The sequence below is a fragment of the Choristoneura fumiferana genome, chromosome 6 (genome assembly GCF_025370935.1).
Source record: "Choristoneura fumiferana chromosome 6, NRCan_CFum_1, whole genome shotgun sequence".
NCBI classification, from domain to species: domain Eukaryota; kingdom Metazoa; phylum Arthropoda; class Insecta; order Lepidoptera; family Tortricidae; genus Choristoneura; species Choristoneura fumiferana.
The window spans coordinates 907320-924811 of record NC_133477.1 but is presented as its reverse complement, the minus strand read 5'-3'; the positions used below and the strand labels follow the sequence as shown (position 1 = coordinate 924811).

General features: G+C 43.8%; 1 protein-coding gene across 1 annotated transcript in view; it reads left to right on the top strand.

The window, feature by feature from the left end:
- gig (TSC complex subunit tuberin) overlaps positions 1–17244 on the top strand; it is a gene marked incomplete in the record, with an annotated part of 77551 nt that extends 60307 nt beyond the window's left edge. Inside the window, 17 exon segments of the mRNA XM_074088551.1 lie at positions 1511–1592; positions 2249–2389; positions 2999–3118; positions 5982–6058; positions 6491–6568; positions 7290–7371; positions 8056–8225; positions 9451–9596; positions 9629–9655; positions 11067–11131; positions 12062–12249; positions 12717–12859; positions 13601–13716; positions 14313–14389; positions 15109–15265; positions 15803–15943; positions 16616–17244. Coding sequence (XP_073944652.1) covers positions 1511–1592; positions 2249–2389; positions 2999–3118; positions 5982–6058; positions 6491–6568; positions 7290–7371; positions 8056–8225; positions 9451–9596; positions 9629–9655; positions 11067–11131; positions 12062–12249; positions 12717–12859; positions 13601–13716; positions 14313–14389; positions 15109–15265; positions 15803–15943; positions 16616–17020 — 2215 coding nt within the window.
- Positions 17245–17492: the final 248 nt, after the last annotated feature.

The following is a 17492-nucleotide window of genomic DNA, read 5'->3' as shown; positions in this document are numbered from 1 at the left end:
CTGCAACAACTGGTAGCATGATGTACGGTTGTGTCACTCTGAAGATGAGCTCTGGTTGAGTTCGAAACGCGTCAGTGTAGTGTAGTGGTGGTGATAGATGGGTTTGTGTGATTTGTGTGTGTTCTTACAGTGTGGAGGTGGAGGAACTGCATTTGCTCGTTTGCCATCCAGTCAAATAAAAAAAAAATAAAAAAAATGAACACGCATATTTTGCATAAGCTTATTAGCTATCGTAAGGTCGCGGGTGAGCAAGGAAATTCATTTAGTTCATTGATATGGACCTCCGCAAAGTAACGCCTGATTCAATAAATTACTTCTGATTGTTTCAACAGACTGTTGCACAAGTGTGATTAAACACCCTTATTAAGGAGCGGCCACACCGCTGCTCAAAATACAGCAGTGACTGCGATTCTGCGTATTTTGAGCAGCGGTGTGGAGGGCAAGCGATAAAAACGGTGCGCATACGATGCGTCGCTGCGATTCCGTACCGTCACCGTTTTTTAAGCAGCGGTGTGGCCGCTCCTTTAGGGTGCGTTTCCTTCCACCAGAGATGTGCAAGGAATGTGTTGTTCATGAACCAATAGAAAAGCTTAATTTGCCTCTCCACTAGAGCTGTGGTGTGTGAAGTAACCATTGCGGCCTAATTACAGAAGAAGCGTATTCATTTTGTTTTAAAGCTTTTACGGGGCTGTTCAGTAAACTAATTCAACAATCTGCTAAAATATTTCCGATCAATTTTGAGCACTTTTTACAAGTGCCATCAGGCCATCACTTCAAGAGTTCATAGTAAAATTACTCGATTATAATAAATGTATTATAGTTATTCTCGCACTTCTGCTTGAAGATATTGTTACATGTTTTTGTCGTGTATTCCACATGTTCTTTTCCCACTTTTACTCTTTTTGCTGCGTTGAAGCGAATTTGCAGGGCTACTACGAAACTCGAAACATGCGGTCCCTCTGACACTTATACTATTTAATACGAGAGCGAGAGGGACCGCACGACACGAACTTCGAGTTTCGAGTTTCGTAGTAGCCCTGCTGTATTGTGACTGCATCATTAGATCCTCGGCTGCATATCTTGTGATGTGAATCAGTTCTGCATGTTTTTTAACCGCCTGCTTCACCGCTCTTTGTTTATATGACTGTCTGTGATGCTATCTCTGTTTTATCAAATCAGATAAATTTAAAGACTGCTTCATCAGATAATGCAACAGGAACTTAAAGAGTGGAGAAATAGGCCTAAGTGTTTTAGAAATTGTGTAGTTTAATTTAAGCGTTATTAGATTTTTCGGTCATACTCTTTGTCGTTTTAAACGCCACGATTGTTTTGGTAGAAAAATATGATGTGCAGAAATAAAAACTCGTGGAGATCCTGCGCTATTTATTTGTGTTTTACGCCGGAGAGTCGTCCGATTGTAGTTTCTTTGTTATTATTTTCTGTGAACTTAAGACCTGTAATTAAGTGTGACATGGTAATTTTTAATCCGTAACAATTGTTCTGACGGCAGACAAAACTCGGCGGAGTACAACCCCGTCGCGGAAGCTCTCAATAACTTTGCACAGCGATTCGAAAAGACCTCAAAAGAAGTGGTAAGTACCGAAGTGTTCTAGCCGAGTCGAAGATGCCAGTGGCACCCTGGCGTTGTTATTTTATCAAAATACTTTTTAGGGTTTCATACTTAAAAACGAAACAAAGGAACCTCTCTTTTGGCTGTTAGCAAATTTGTTCCCTGAAACTGTTTCCAAATATTGATCGGTCGTAGCAAAACTTTTACGAAAGAAATCACTATTTTGATTCCGCTGCTTTCAAAAATGTTGCCTTAACCCGTTTTAACCCGACTGCGAAGAAGGACGGTTATGTGTTTGACGCGTATGTATGTATCTAAGTATGTATGTCTATTCCTATGTCCTCTCATAACTACTTAACGGCTGAACCGATTTTGATAAATGATACGTCATTAACTGTTTTGATATACTATTTTCACCGAAAAGTGTGAAATAAAACAATAAATTTAAAAAATCAAAGAAACCCGACTGCCTTAAAAAATACTAAAAAGAAGAAAAGAAATAGAAAATACCATACGCTTCATGGTGAAGGACAAAGTATTGATGGTCGCTCGCTGTGCATAAAAACCTGCGAGAGTCTGCCATTTAGACGATTGTCCCTGAGTGAGTGGTGGCCGGGCTGATGGGAGCCGTCGCGCGGGTAGTGGTAGTGGTAGTGACGCGGTTGCGGTGTCGTGCAGGACACTGAGGACACGAACTGGTCGCGCGTGGGCGAGCTGGCGGCGGCCGGCGCCTGCCCGTGCTGGTGCGCCGACTGGGCCGAGGTGCACGTGCGCTCGCCCTCCGGCGACGTGGCCTGGCTCATGCGCGTGCAGAACCAGGTAACCTCCACGACTGTTCAGCATCGGCAACCACTTTTGGATATAGTTTCGATTACTGGCATCAAAACTGGCTGAGAAATATTTTTTTTGGTAAAATCATTTTTTAATACACGCTTTTTTTGCTGACTGTACTCTTTGTTGACTGTACTTGTATTGTCACCAAAACTACATTCGCATACCAAATTTCAAGTCGATGCCATTAATCGTTGAAGAGTTCCGTCCTGTGGAGACGATGCTGGCCAGACTACAAGGATGTCACTACCAAATTTCAACTACTGGAAGTTGGTCGAATTTAACTTGCAAGATTTGATTACAGACAGACAGACAACAACAGGACAGGTGAAACTAAATAAAAGCTTGTAAAATATACCTTTTTGGAGCCTTGAGGAAACACGTTTGCAATTGGTAACCTTCCAGACATATAGTTTTTAATGAACCATCAATAAGTCTCCATAAATTAACTATTACATGCAATTTTGAAATAAATATGCCGTGTCCAAACCATCTCCTTCTCAACTAGTGGTTGTGGTAAATGTGTATGCGATAGTCGTAGTTGTCGATCGGCATGGCCCCTAACCCTAAGGTTGCGTGTGGTCGGTGTGTGGTCAGATGTCGTGGGAGAGCCAGTCGGAGTCGTCCCTGCAGGACGTGCTGGCGCTGCTGGCGCCGCCCCCCTCCGCGCCGCCCTCCTCCGCCTCCAGCGGCATCGGCGACTCCCGACACAACGTGGTGAGTGCTGTGCTGCCACATCAGATAAGCCAACATATGCTTGGTAATGCCATGCCACGTGCTGGTACACCGATACAGATAATCTATTGCGGATTCATTCAGGCGTTACTTTGCGGAGGTCAATATCAATGAACTGAAACAATGAGGGCTATCGCGTATGAATTCGCCGCTAGAGGCGCTAGTGTAGCGTGAGGTCTCCGAAATGTCAAATCTCATAGTTTTTGGGTGAGCTACGCGGGTTTATTTATAATTAGAATAATTATGTGAATATTTTGCAATATCTGAAATTAATTATGGCTATTATGCGTTACGGGGCAATGAATGTCTGTGTTTTGAGAAAACTTCGGAAACTTTTGTCTTCCCTTTTTTGTGTGGTTGCTCGATATTTTTATGGTACCTACGGTTTTAAGGTGCATTAAATATGATTTTAATCTAAACTTTGTTTTGACGCCCGTAATAACAGACTTTGAAAGCCACACTTAAAAACCTCACGCAACAGTGCGCCATCTAGAAAGACAAAAAACGATAGCCCTCATTACTTTGCTCACCCGCCACCAAAGTAATGGTGATAGATGGGTTTGGGTGATAGGTGTGTGTTCTTACAGTGTGGATGAACGCACATATCTTGCATAAACTTAGCTATCATAAGATCGCGGGTGAGCAAAGTAACTGTTTCAGTTCATAGACCGGTATAGGAAAAGCAATATGGTTTTCGCAAAAATAGGGACACAACCACAGCGATAACTGAACTCGTATCAGAAATCATGAACAACCTTAATAAGAATTTAAAATGTGCGGGTATTTTTTGCGACTTAAGTAAGGCATTTGACTGTGTGGATCACGAAATCCTGCTGAGTAAACTGGAATACTACGGCATCCGAGGGTCTGTTTTGAGCCTAATTTCATCATATCTCAATAACCGTAGGCAATTTGTTGAACTTAAATATACAGATAATTTGGGAAACATAAAGATTAGTAAATCTGAAGAATGCATTATCAGACGAGGTGTTCCGCAAAGCTCTGTTCTGGGACCACTACTGTTTATAGTTTTTATCAACGATTTGCCCGATAATATATCCTGCGGAACCTCATATTTATATGCAGACGATACTAGTCTAATTTTTAAAGCTGATAGTTGTGAAAGGCTGTCGGAAATGGCGTCCGCTAGTTGGAAAACCTTTCTGAGTGGTTTGACGCCAATGGGCTTAGGCTAAACTGCGATAAGAGTTTTTATATGGTTTTTAAACGTGCGGTGAATTCTACGGACTACGCACTCGATATTCCTATCAGTCGAATGGACTCAATACGTTTTTTGGGAGTTGACATGGATCCCTACCTTAGATTCCATGATCATATAGACAGTATCATAAAGAAACTAGCAAGTGCGTGTTATTCTTTAAAGGCTATGGCAAAAGTTGCTGACGAGCATACCTTGAAGACCGTATATTATGCTAACGTTGAAAGTATAATTCGTTATGGAGTCGAAGTGTGGGGTAATAGTACATCGATTAATAAAATTCTCTTAATACAGAAAAAGTGTATAAGGTTGATCGAGGGGTACTTTCCTGAAACCCATAGACATTTATTCATCAAAAACAACATCTACACAGTAATTTCCCTATACATATACCAACTTTGTCTTTATGTGTTTAAAAACTTAGACACATTTAAATCAGTAAACGACTCCCGAAGATACCCGACACGGCGCAGTCTGGATCTCGTACTACCTGAGTCGTACTTTTTACAATATAAAAAAGCATAGGTTATGTAGCAGTAAAGGTTTATAATCACCTTGATGTTGACATAAGAAAATCAGTAAACCTGAGAGAATTCTCTAATAAGTTGAAATCTTATTTAAATTTAAGACCATTTTATGCCCTTAACAAATATTTTGCTAAAATATTTGACTGATTCATGGTAAATGCTTGCTTCGTCTATATGTAACTCATCTATGCTATACTTGATTCATCCGTACTTCACTGAATTGAATTGAATTTTTAATTGCATACATACATTATTGTATTTTCTGGTAGTCCAAAGACTTTGTAAATTATAATTGTACCTCTTTTGACATTATTTATAATATTTATGAGAAGTCTAAAGATGTGTAGTGAAATTAGAATAGAATGAATACTTTTTGAAATTTTGTATTAGTGTATTTCTCTGAATTGAACTATATTGTATTGCATGGAATTCTTTAAAGCAATAAATGACTGAATATGAATACTCCACGATACACTTGCCTTTGGGTAGACTCCAATCGCACGCATCAGCATGCTAGTCTCTCTCCCCGTTTCCCAGCGAGAAAACATAATCAAACGAGCTCCAATCTCCTGGCGCGGTTTGTACTGGCACGCAAATGACTAGGCAGAATGTCGATACATATGTAACTAACTCGTTCTTACCACCAGTATGAGTATTCTGATGGTGATTTTCCACCGGCGAGGGGAGACGAGAATTGAAATTTGTATTCATTTTCGAGCGCGCGCCGCGGGCCGCCGCGAGCGCAGCCATACAAATTTCAATTATTGTCTCGCCTCCCCGGGGAAAATCACCTGGACTCGGCTTTATGGTAGTTTTACTGTACACGATATAAAAAAAAAACTTCCGTGCAATTTTTTTGTGATGCCACGAACTAGAGCGCGCTTCCCTTTTTGGTGCCAATATTTTGCGGTGCATTTTTCTTGACAACGATATAATCAATAATAAATTGCAGAATATACTCGAACATATTTTGATAGCCATGTACGGTCACGATCGTTCATTTGGGACCCACTTGGGACCCAAATGGACTCGAGTTGAGGCGAAATGGGTCTCAAATGAACGCTCGTGACCGGTCAAAGTACAGTGTTTGTGTTATCAGGCATCAGAGAGCGAGAGCCGCTCGCGCAGCGGCTCGTCGGGCTCCCAGCTGGCGAACCAGGACCTGCACAAGTCCAGGTGAGAACCCCCACCCCCCCCCCCTATAGTAGACCGCAAGTGTATTGTTTTAATCTTAATGCCACAAAATAGTGACAGACAAGAGGAAATGGCATGTCAACGTCATTGTCAGATTTTGTAAACTCTTTAAGAATATACTTTTTTTTTTCTCTTTTCTAAATTATTTTCTTGCTGCTGTCAAACTGTTGGCGTTCTGCAGAATCAACCGCAACCCTGTCATCGCAACTGACATTGGCCCAAGCCTTAAGGCCGCCATTGAGGGAATAATAATAATAAGAATATACCGCTTTCGTAAAGTTCTAATTCTGTTACCGGTTCAGAAGTTTCTATCTTTTTTTCGAATAAAGTCACCAAGATTTAAAATTATACACTGCGGTTACGGTAAGATCCGGGGCTGTAACATTTCCTCTGGTTTTTGTTCTGTGTGTGCAGTTCGGACTCGGTGGTGGCGGGCGAGAAGAAGCCCCCGCACGCCGCCACGCACTGCATCGGCTCGCCGCAGCCGCTCAGGTATGCACTCTGCTCTCTACATGTTTACACTGTACGAGTAATACTACATTGTGTCTTAGGGCGGTAAATTAAAAATAAAGCCTAATACTCTTGTCCGTATTTTACCTCGTAATATATATACCTCGTTGAGTTTCTTGCCGGATTCTTCTCAACAGAGGTTTTTCCGAACCGGTGGTAGATTTTTTTTTGACATTCATAAGTGCTTGTTATAGCCTAAATTGAATAAAGATATTTTGACTTTGACGTTGAAGCCCGAAGTCGAAAAATAAGGGCTTTAACATAGTGTTGTGAAAAACGCTAATTTCGAGGCTTAACGACTCAAAGGCCGCAAAGACGGTTTGTTGCATCTATACGCGTATAATAAGCCAATTTAATTGTCAAATATAGTCGAGTCTTTAAGACTCTAGGGTCTTAAGGGCTCGAGTCTTTAAGCCTCCAAAATGAGCGTTATCCACAACTCTACTTTAACACGTTCACTGTCCTTATGCAATATGATTTGACAAAGTCACACGTCAACACGTTCTCGGGTCTTGGATGTTTAATCCAACGTGTGCTTCGACTTTGGAGACAGTTTGAAGCTGTGAATCCATAATGGGCACGGAGTCCTGAGAAGAATCTTCATGACCTCTAGACATGACCTGGACAAGAAATATGTAAATGAGTCTACTGTATGTTAATCAAAATGTTGACGTCCCTGGTAGTAAGAGCTTTGTTTCCGCAGGATGAGCACGCAGCCCATCAACATCCCGGGCTCGCCGGTGCGCGGCGCGAGGGACGACGACATCCTGCTTTTCGTGCCAGAGGTATGGAACCCCGCTTATTACCAGGGCTCGCTCCTGACCCAAACAAACATACAAACTGTCCTTATAACATGTGTGTATGTGTGCATTTGAGGGAATGTCGATGCTGGCTCAGGCCGCCCCTTTTTGGGAAAAGGGCTGCGGCCGTAGGTTTTTAGGGAGTCGAGGAACTGCGGGCGGTAAAAGAAGCCAAGCAAGTATAAGTGTCGGTACGAGAGTCGAGTCGAATGATTACCCTGACAGCTACATAAAGTACCTACTCATTTTAAAATAGTAGTGAATGAACAAATGAGTTAATATGTTTTTCACGCCTCTCCTTCAGAAAAGTAACTTTACTCCCTGACGAGAGTGAGCAAAGTGCAACTTTTCTGTTCAAGGCTTTTCTAAGCGTTTTATTGCAAATGCCATTTTTTGAAGTTGATAATTGTAAAGGCACGCCATTTTCTATGCTGGTTATTCTTTAATAATATTGAAAAGTTGTATGAGCCACTCGGGAGCAAAATTATTTTCATCTTGGGCGTTAACACTTGAATCCCTCATTACGCTCAGGATTCTACTTTAGAATCACTCGCTACGCTCAGGATTCTATTGTAGAATCCTTCGCTACATTCTGGATTCAATGTACGCCCTCGCCGTAAATACACCATTTTGCTCGCTTGTGACACAAATAACCATTGGTTTTGTCAGGGCAAGAGCCGGCACCCGGTACGGCGCTCCAACTCGTCGCCGGAGATGTCGTCGTCGTGGAAGCTGGCCGCGTCGCCCGCGTCCCCCGCGTCGCCCGCGCCCCCCGCGCCCCCCGCGCCCGCTGCGCCAGCGCCGCATGACCTCATCCTGCTGCCCAGCACCGAGCCCACGTCAGTACCACCCACAGATATAGATTACACTGGATAACGCAAACACCTCAATCTGTATAAAAACCAACCGTGTCACTTTTTTTATATACTTATACTGTGACGTCTCAAGAGCGAATTAGCGATGTGAAATCCCCGTGCGCAAAATCGATTCAAATGCGCCATCCACCCGCGCCGTGGGGCTCGAGTCAATCACTAGTCATGATTAGTCAGTTAGCGGTCAGTCTTTGTATGGGCCAACCCCGACGTTTGGTCGGGGTTCGGACACGCGAAGTAGATGCATTTGCGTAATCTAGTGTAATCTATATCTGTGGTACCACCACCATAATAAGCTAAAACAAAAAAAAAAACCTTCCTTAGACTACCAAAATTGTGGAGTATTATTTGTTAGCAAGCACGTTTACTCAAAGAAATCTAAGTTTTTTTTAATCGTTTTCTGAGCGTTCCGGACAGAGTTCGAACCAGCAGCTCTTGGCTTGCTAACTACTTCCCGTTATAACGCGTGGCGCCAACCCACCCGATCGCCGAACAATTTTTCATATTAAAATAAATGTTTGAATCAGTTTGTGATAATTGATTGTTTTTTAACGAGCGCTGTGAAATCTTTTATTTATTTATTTATTTAAAGGAGAACCAACAGCTTATAAAACAAAATAATTATGAAAATAGTGACACATGCCCAATTGCAAGATCTCACAGATAGTCTCAAAATACAAATTTAAGCTTAACTTAAACGAGCTGACACGTGCTATATCTACCCTACTCAAAAAACATAACTCTCTTCTTTTTTCTTTTCTCTTCTTTCATTCTTTTTTTTTAACAAAAACTGCCCCGAGTCTATCTCACCTAAAGAAAAACGCAAATGAGGCCAAATGTGTATTTCATAGGTGCAGTAACAGTCTATTCACTCTAGCCTAAAGAGTCCCAGGTTTTATCGATGTGGAAACGACGATGGTAGCGAATTCCATTCCATAGCTGTTCGTAGTAGCTTCCGTGGGATTCGGGCCTCAAGGTCTAAACCCGCTACACCGTATCTATGAGTAAAGCTATGACCGTAATAGGAACGTTTCGGGAACGAAAAGTCAAGCGCATACATGACACGCGTCGGCGACGGTTGGTGAGGAAACGTGCTACTAGTACGTATTGTCTCATACTATTCAATACACAGGATATGTTTTTGCCTGTCACGTTATTACGGTAGAAAGCTTAAGGGTGTTGTTACCGGCAGCACGTCGATGTCACTGCACGCTGTGAAGAAGGCTGCGAAGAAGAGCGACATGCGAGTGTCGTGCGAGGCCATCCCCGAGGAGATGTCGGGCTCGTCGCCGCTCGCGCACGGCCCCGCCCCCGGCCCCGCCCCGGCCCCGCCCCCCAGCCCGCCCCTGCGCCGCCCCAGCACCACCCGCATCTCATGACTTACAACTCAGACCCGGGTAAGCTGCTTGTACAGTTCCGAACCTGAAAGGTCACAAACTTAACCCTAGTAAAGCTATGGTCTCCTATTTTATGCTATATGCGACGTTTAACGTCTGCGTCAACGTTGCGATCGACGTCTGAACGCAAGGCGGTCAACACGTCCGCGATGGACGAGGACGTTTCAGTCAAAATCTCGCCATTTTGTATATGACACGACACGACACGACTTGACGTTGCAATGGTTCGAAATAGCTAGAGACGCGACGCAAAGAGTTGGAATGCCGCGTACGACGTCAAGACGCCAACATCGACGTGTGAAAGAGACCAGAACAGTAACGGACGCTGTTATGCAATAGTGAGTCAACCCTGATTAATTCTGCAATACAATGTCAACCCTTAGAAAAGAATTTTAAAAATAACATTGCATTGCAAGATGACAGTGGGTTGACTCAGAATTGAAAAACAGCGTCCAGTTCATCTCTAGTAAGCATTGTGACGAGATATCGTTTATAGGAGACCATGGCCTAATATTGGTACACCGTTCGCCCAGCTGTCCCTCAGTGAGCGGTATCTAATGAACCCACAGGCGGGCATTGGGTCAATTCCAGGGTGCCTCGAGCTAGCGCTGCCTGCCCGGCAATAGACCCCACTGCAGGCCCGTGTTGGATGGAGTAATGTGTTTCTATTGCCGCTATAACAATCCTACTTATATTATTAATGCGAAAGTTTGTGTGTGTATGTATGTTTGTAACTCCTTCACGCTAAAACGGCTGGACGGAGTTGGATGAAATTTGGTATGTAGGTAGCTGGACATCTGGAATAACATATAGGCTACTTTTTATCCCGATATTCCCACGGGATAGGGATAAAATCTTAAAATAACAACCACTGGGCTTAGGGTCATGAAATTTGGTATGTAGGTAGCTGGACGTCTGGAATAACACATAGGCTACTTTTTATTCTGATATTCCCACGGGATAGGGATACAATCTTGAAATTTCAAACTCTGGGTTTAGAGTCATGAAATTTTGTACAAATTTTGGGATTTGCTAGGGGTTTTTTTTTTAATACCGGAATTTCAACTGTAACTACCAGATCGAATAATGTACGCGTGCGAAGCCGCGGGTAAACTCGGGGTAGTAAATAATAATAAAATTACGGGGACCCCATCAACCAATTACACCACTTATAAGCAAAACTCTGCTAGCACTGGATTTATATAGAAGGCAATGAGGGCTTGTCCACCACATTATTTATCCGAACAAAATATGCGGAAACTATCACAAAATTAGGACCTAAGTTATAGTGAGTGCGAACTTTTCACATTAAGTTCCAATTCCGATAGTAAAAATGAGTTGTGGTGTCTCTAGATGAGGGTTATATTATAATAGCCCTTGCTCTGTAAACTATACATGCTGAAGTCCGCAGCTCTGCCCGCAGGCTCCGGCGCAGGCGCAGACGCCGCGCCGCCCCACTCCAACCCGCTCCAGAAGGTAATACACGTATTATATCATACTTCATTAAAAAAAAAACTACATACTGTCACAATCTTTAATTTGTAACCCATTTCGACAAGAAACGTTTGAATTTTCAAACCATAAAATGTGCAAAGTTAAAAGTAACTGAAAATCTGCTGACGATTTCAAGGTGAGGGTGACTGCTTCGTCTTCAGATTGTTCTTTGTTAATTTTGTTATATGACACTTGATCATATTGTAGTTTAAATAAATAAGTAGTATGTTTAAATAAATTTAATTTTATGAATAAATTAATCCAAGAGTTTAAGTTGTTCGGTGCAATAAATGAATAAATGTTTAAGGGGGGCTCCCATACAACAAACGTAATTTTCTTTGCTCGATATTAATAACGGCAACAGGTACCATCAGCCAAATAAGTGGTCTATCAATTTTTAAACAAGTTCCTATCAAATGAATATGTCGCTAAAGTCGAACTTTCAAGTTGACAGGCACGTCTATTGGCATTATTGTTTTATGACATGCAAACGATTATCAACTTTAGGGTGGTAGACCACATACTTGGCTGATGGTACAACACAATGTTTTAGACTATCGCAGTCATTACTAATTTTATCTAAAATCAAGGTACGTGGAACAAAATCCGTATTTAAATCATAAAATTTGTCTCACATATAAACACGGAGGCGTGCACAGCCTAAATGGGACAATTTAGGCCGTATGGTCTAACTCGTGGGCTCTTGTTTTCGTATTCACTGTCTCTTTTTAACCTTCATCCGTCCGTTTGACAGAAAGAAGCAGCGAATGCGATTGTGGGTGAATCTACTGGCGCGGATAATATCGACATGGAAACACCGACCCGATTTTTCGCGTACGCGCCCATACAAAGTCATGTCAGTTTCTATGGGCGTGTAAATAGTGTGCCTCTCCTGACTCCCCGGTGTCCCAGGTGGCGAGTGACAGCATAGTGCAAGGATACAGCAGCAAGCCGCCCGCCGCGCCGCGCGCGCCGCTCCCCGCGCCCGCTTCCGCGTCCGCGTCCGCGGCGCCCGCGTGCGAGCGGGACGACCTGCCGCCGCTGTCCCGCTCGAAGCGGTCAAACACCATCTCTGTTATGAGCCCCACCAGAAGACACAGGTACGTCTCGCGGACGAAGCAATGTGACACAGAATTCTTTGACACTTAAATACGTATCGATGTTTGTAGTGGTGATGCTAAAACATTATTTGTCAAATCTAGCGATTATCCATACTGTACTAATATTATAAATGCGAAAGTGTGTTTGTATGTTTGTCCGTCTTTCACGTCGAAACGGAGCGACGGATCGACGTGATTTTTGGCATAGAGATTGTTTATGGGCCAGAGAGTGACATAGGCTACTTTTTATCCCGGAAAACTGCACAGTTCCAGAGGGAACAGCGCGCGATTACCGAATTCCACGCGGCGAAGCCGCGACCAAAAGCTAATTAATTATATAAAGACGTAACTCTTCAATGTTCGTGTGTTGGACGGACTGTCGTAAATTATTCCAACACTGTGACAAGAAAAAAGTAAAGGAGACTTTATGGTCGAGGAGCTTGAACGTGCGTACTGTGTGCCGGCAGAGAGCAGAACGCGTCGTCCTCGCGCGCGCCGGCGGGCGGCGGCGGCGGCGGCGGCGGCGGGGGGGGCGGCGTCACGCCCTCCTTCGTGCTGCTGCAGCTTTACCACAGGCTCAGTACATACCCCATCACACCGCCCGTTCCAGGTAACACTGTTTGTTTACACTACTTAATACAAAAGTGCTTTATGGCAAACTGTAATACAGTCGTGTTTGTTTTGATGGTGTCATATATCTGTAACATAAAATGTATCATCTTCCAACGTGCCTATAGGGTCGTAAAACACACTTTCCCCAAATGTACACTGACTCAAGAGGGTGCACTTCTTGGGTGACATTATTTATCGGCCCGGATAACACCGACATGGAAATACCGACCCGATTTCTCATGTACACGCCCATAGAAACTTGTCAGTTTGGCATGTGTTTGTATGGGCGTGTACACGAGAAATAGTGTCACCCACTTCTTTAGATTGACCACTTTTCTCAAAGGGGTTACAGAGGCAGGTTAAGGTTGAGAACCCATGCTCTAAAGATCTAACCAACCAATGGAAGACTTTTTAAGTTTTAAACCAAACTAAATATAGACTAGGTGCGGGAAGATATTCAAAATTGAATATATATGAAAACAAGTGAATTTACAATATCACCAACGAAACAGTAGCTTTTCAAAACTATCTTTATTTGTAAACCGATATTTTGATAAAAAAATCTTAAGGTCCCCGTTTCTGGGTGTAAACCTTAAAAAATCGGCAGCCACATCCGCCGATGTGAGCCTTCAAAAATCGTCTTCCGCCACATGCCTAGTTGGAGGCAGTAGCGGCCCGTGTTGTGTGTGTGTGTGTGTGTGTGTGTGTGGTAAGCAGTGGTTGGTTGTTGGTTGCGCAGGCGAGGCGCCGATGGCGCTGCACCCGCTGACGGAGCGGCCGCTGCTGGTGAGCGGCGTGCAGCACGAGCGCACCATCAAGAACCTGGACCGCGTGCCGCCCATAGAGACCTACAAGGTAACGCCCAAGCCCCCACCACCCTGTGCCACCATATACAGGGTGCCTCATTTAGATCGGTCCGTATGGGAAAGTCTGAAACTATAACACATACGATCTCTTCTTAGAAACCAAGAAAAATTACATTCATACATTTTTGTTACTAAAAGTGCATTCTTGTTACTAAAATCGGTGACATGGTTCCTTAGAACAGATCTTCGTATGTCTTATAGTTTTCAGACTTTTCCACACTGGCCGATCTAAATGAGCCACCCTGTATACTGCTGGGCACATGCCTCCTGTCACTACTGCTGAGTACAGGCCTCTCACTACCAGTATATCTCACCAGTATTTGTCACACGAGGCGACTGTAACAACGTAAACTTGTCAGCGATGGGCGTTGCCAACTTCAGTGTTGCTTGTAGTCTCCCATGACGCACCTCGACTCTGTTTTTTTTTTTTCAATCCATTTCAGCTAACCAAACAGTAATATCACAAAAGAAGACTTTTCTTACTTAAGCTGATCCAGTTAATTAGAAGGAAAGCGTTAAATGAGAATGACAAGTTTTTATAATTTACGTACCAATTAGCTAAATGACTGTAATTCGTGTTGGCAGGTGGGCGTGCTCTACGTCGGACCAGGACAACAAGACAATGAAGTTTTAATATTAAAGAATGAATACGGCAGTGTCAGGTAATCAGTTTGTTAATTTAATCTCTCAAACTAAAACTCTCAACCAAATGGGTAAACAATGGGCCCTTACTAGTTGTGTTGTATGTGTAGCGATGTTTAAAAAAGTGCTGGCCAAAATCCTTCGTGAAAATCTAATGTTGACAGCTCAGTTTGAGACAGTTTTCGTGCCATAATTTAACTTTGTACAGGTCGATTCACAAAAGCTGGCACAAATGGATCGAATGAGTGAATGAAAGTATCTGTGTGTTACCTATTCGAATACTTTTCACACAAATATAAAAACTTCATGCATCTGTCATGTTCCTACAAAAATGTCTAAGTGACATAACTTTCGTTCAATCCATTCGTGCCAAGTCTTGTGAATCGATTTGTAACTAATTATCTCCATCAGCGCACCGCATTGCGGCGGCTTGTGGGAAACTGCAGTTAAAATGTCAAAATATGTGAATGAAGAAGTTGGTTTGTTATCGAATGCGTATAGGGTAGCGGAGGTAAGCGGAGCTTCTCGGGCGGCTGGGAACGCTAGTGGCGGGTACAGTAACTACCATTACCTACCTAACTGGCCAGTTGAACTGACGAGTTTGTCTTTCGTTTACTTCTTGACATTTTGTTCCGCATTCGCACCGCATTTCGGTAGCCTATGGGAGAGGCTAATAAAAACATGCAAAAGCTGCGTTTTGCGTTTGGTGTTTGCTTACAAGTGAATGTGTCTGGTGCAGGTACGCGGAGTTCCTCGGGCAGCTCGGGACGCTGGTGGCGCTGGCGGGGCCGGGCGCCGGGCTGCTGGACGGCGCCGCCTCTCCGCTGTTCCTCAACCTGGAGCAGGGCGGCCGCGACGGCCGGTACACCTACGTGTGGCACGATGACGTCATGCAGGTCCGTATTGCTCCTGCTACCTAAAACAAAGCTAAGGGGCCATACATACGTTTTCATTATTTTTAACGTACTCATATTGCAAAAGCATGCACTCCGAACTGTAAATGGGCATAATACACTACACCAGGAGGTCGCGATAAATTTTGGTAACGATCTTATAAGTTGCGTACACTGGGTTGCCGTGATAAACACTCTCTGAAACATGGTCCCTCGTAATGAGTTACAAATGACAAATTTAGTAGGACCACAGAAAAAAAATCTGACTGACATGAAAGTCTAAGTTAAATTTTATAAGTCGATTTAGCTTTTTCAGTGGTCGGACCAATTTCTTTGGTAATAAACGCGCATTTCTTGTATATTTATTTATTTTGAGATTTTTGGAAACAGCTTCAACCAAGACGATTAGCCATATAGAGATAATTTAGCTTGGTCTTATCTCTGGGATAATGCGTTTTTTTACCCGACTGCCCGAAGGGTTATGTTTTTCGAGCGAAATTTTGTAAAATGTAGCACGTGGTGTGTTGTGCGCGTGCGCAGGTGCTGTTCCACGTGGCGACGGCGATGCCGACGGCGGCCGCGGACCCCACCTGCAACGAGAAGCGCAAGTACATCGGCAACGATTACGTCAGCATCGTCTACAACGACTCCGGGGAGGACTTCTCCATACACACCATCAAGGTACCGCTGCGCTGGATAGATACTGATCTCTGTTTTAAGTATACACCATTGTTTTTTTTTTTCAAGCCTTGTTTAAATAACATTTGTAGATTTATTTTGAAAACATAAACCACGTCGAGTTGCTTTTCAATTTTTTTTTAACAGAGCTTTTTCTAAATCGGTGGTACATTTTTTGACGTTCATAAGTATTTTAGTAGTAGTGTGGTGGTGTAGGGGTTATAGCACGCAGCGCGGATTGCTGAGGACCTGGGTTCGATTCCCGGCGCTGGTCTCTTTTTCTGGTTTTTCTGTGCATCCATGTCTCAGTTTGTATTTTCGATATGGTTTCACGGGATACCCGTAAAAGTAACAAATTTGGAGTTGAAATAAAAAATACAAAAAGGCTCCAAAAAACCAATCATACTTGTTGTGACTTAAATTGGATAGAGATATTTCGAGAGGATATCGGTTACAATATACTACACTAAGGGGATGTTTCACCACCCATTCATTACATATCCGTCATATTTGACGGATAAATGTGATGCCGTCTCCGTCTATTCGAACAAAATAAACAAAGACGGCATGACATTTATTCGTCAAATAAATTGAATGGATGGTAAAACAGGGGGTAAATTAGCTGGCCTCTCCGCTAAATGAGAAATGTGATCGTGTTGGTGTGTGGTGTCTTAGGGTCAGCTGAACCTGTGCATCGTGGTGGTGGAGCCCCTGGGGGGCGGGCCGGGCGGCCAGGCGCTGCACCGCGTGCAGGTCAAGACCAAGGACGAGGTGATCCGCGGCAAGTTCCTGCCGCACCTGGACGGCGTGCCGCTGGTGGTGTCGGACGCGTGCTGCGCGGCGCTGGCCCGGCAGCTGGCGCTGCACGCGGCGCTGGCGGCCCACGTGGCGCAGTCCCTCGCGCTCGGCGGCGCCGTCTACGCCAGCAACTCGCTCGAGCGCCTGCGACACATCAAGCGCCTGCGCCGCCGGCTCGAGGCCGAGCGCGTCGCGCACGCGCAGCGCGCCCCCAAGCCCTACGCGCCGCCCGGGGACGCCGCCAACAAGGTCGCCATGGACGACTTCAACGACTACACGTAAACACCACCCCACCCCCACCCCCCCTACTACTTTTTTAATAAGCGAAAATTTTAGAACCATCCCCCGGGGTGCGAGCCGCTCGCTCGGGCGCGCCCGGCGAGGCCTCGCGAGTCGACTACAGAAAGATGCGTAGAAATTTACCTTATTCCGACGCGGTGCAATGATACAATGGATCACTGTAGTGTACGACGTGTTCGAATATAAGACTGTAATTGAATAGCATAATTTACATATTAAAAAACATTTTGTTTAAATCACTAAAATTATAAACTTTAATAAAATTTAAGATAAATTTCTGATCAGTAAAAAAACAATAAGAACCGCTTGTTTGTCATATTTTTCAAAAATTTTCGCTTAATTGAAAAATAAACTTGAATATTGCTCACGGACTCTACTAACGAGCTTCGAAGTATTCCATGGCGTCCGGAATTACAAAGATGGGTCTCGAGAGATTCCCAAGTATTACGCAAAG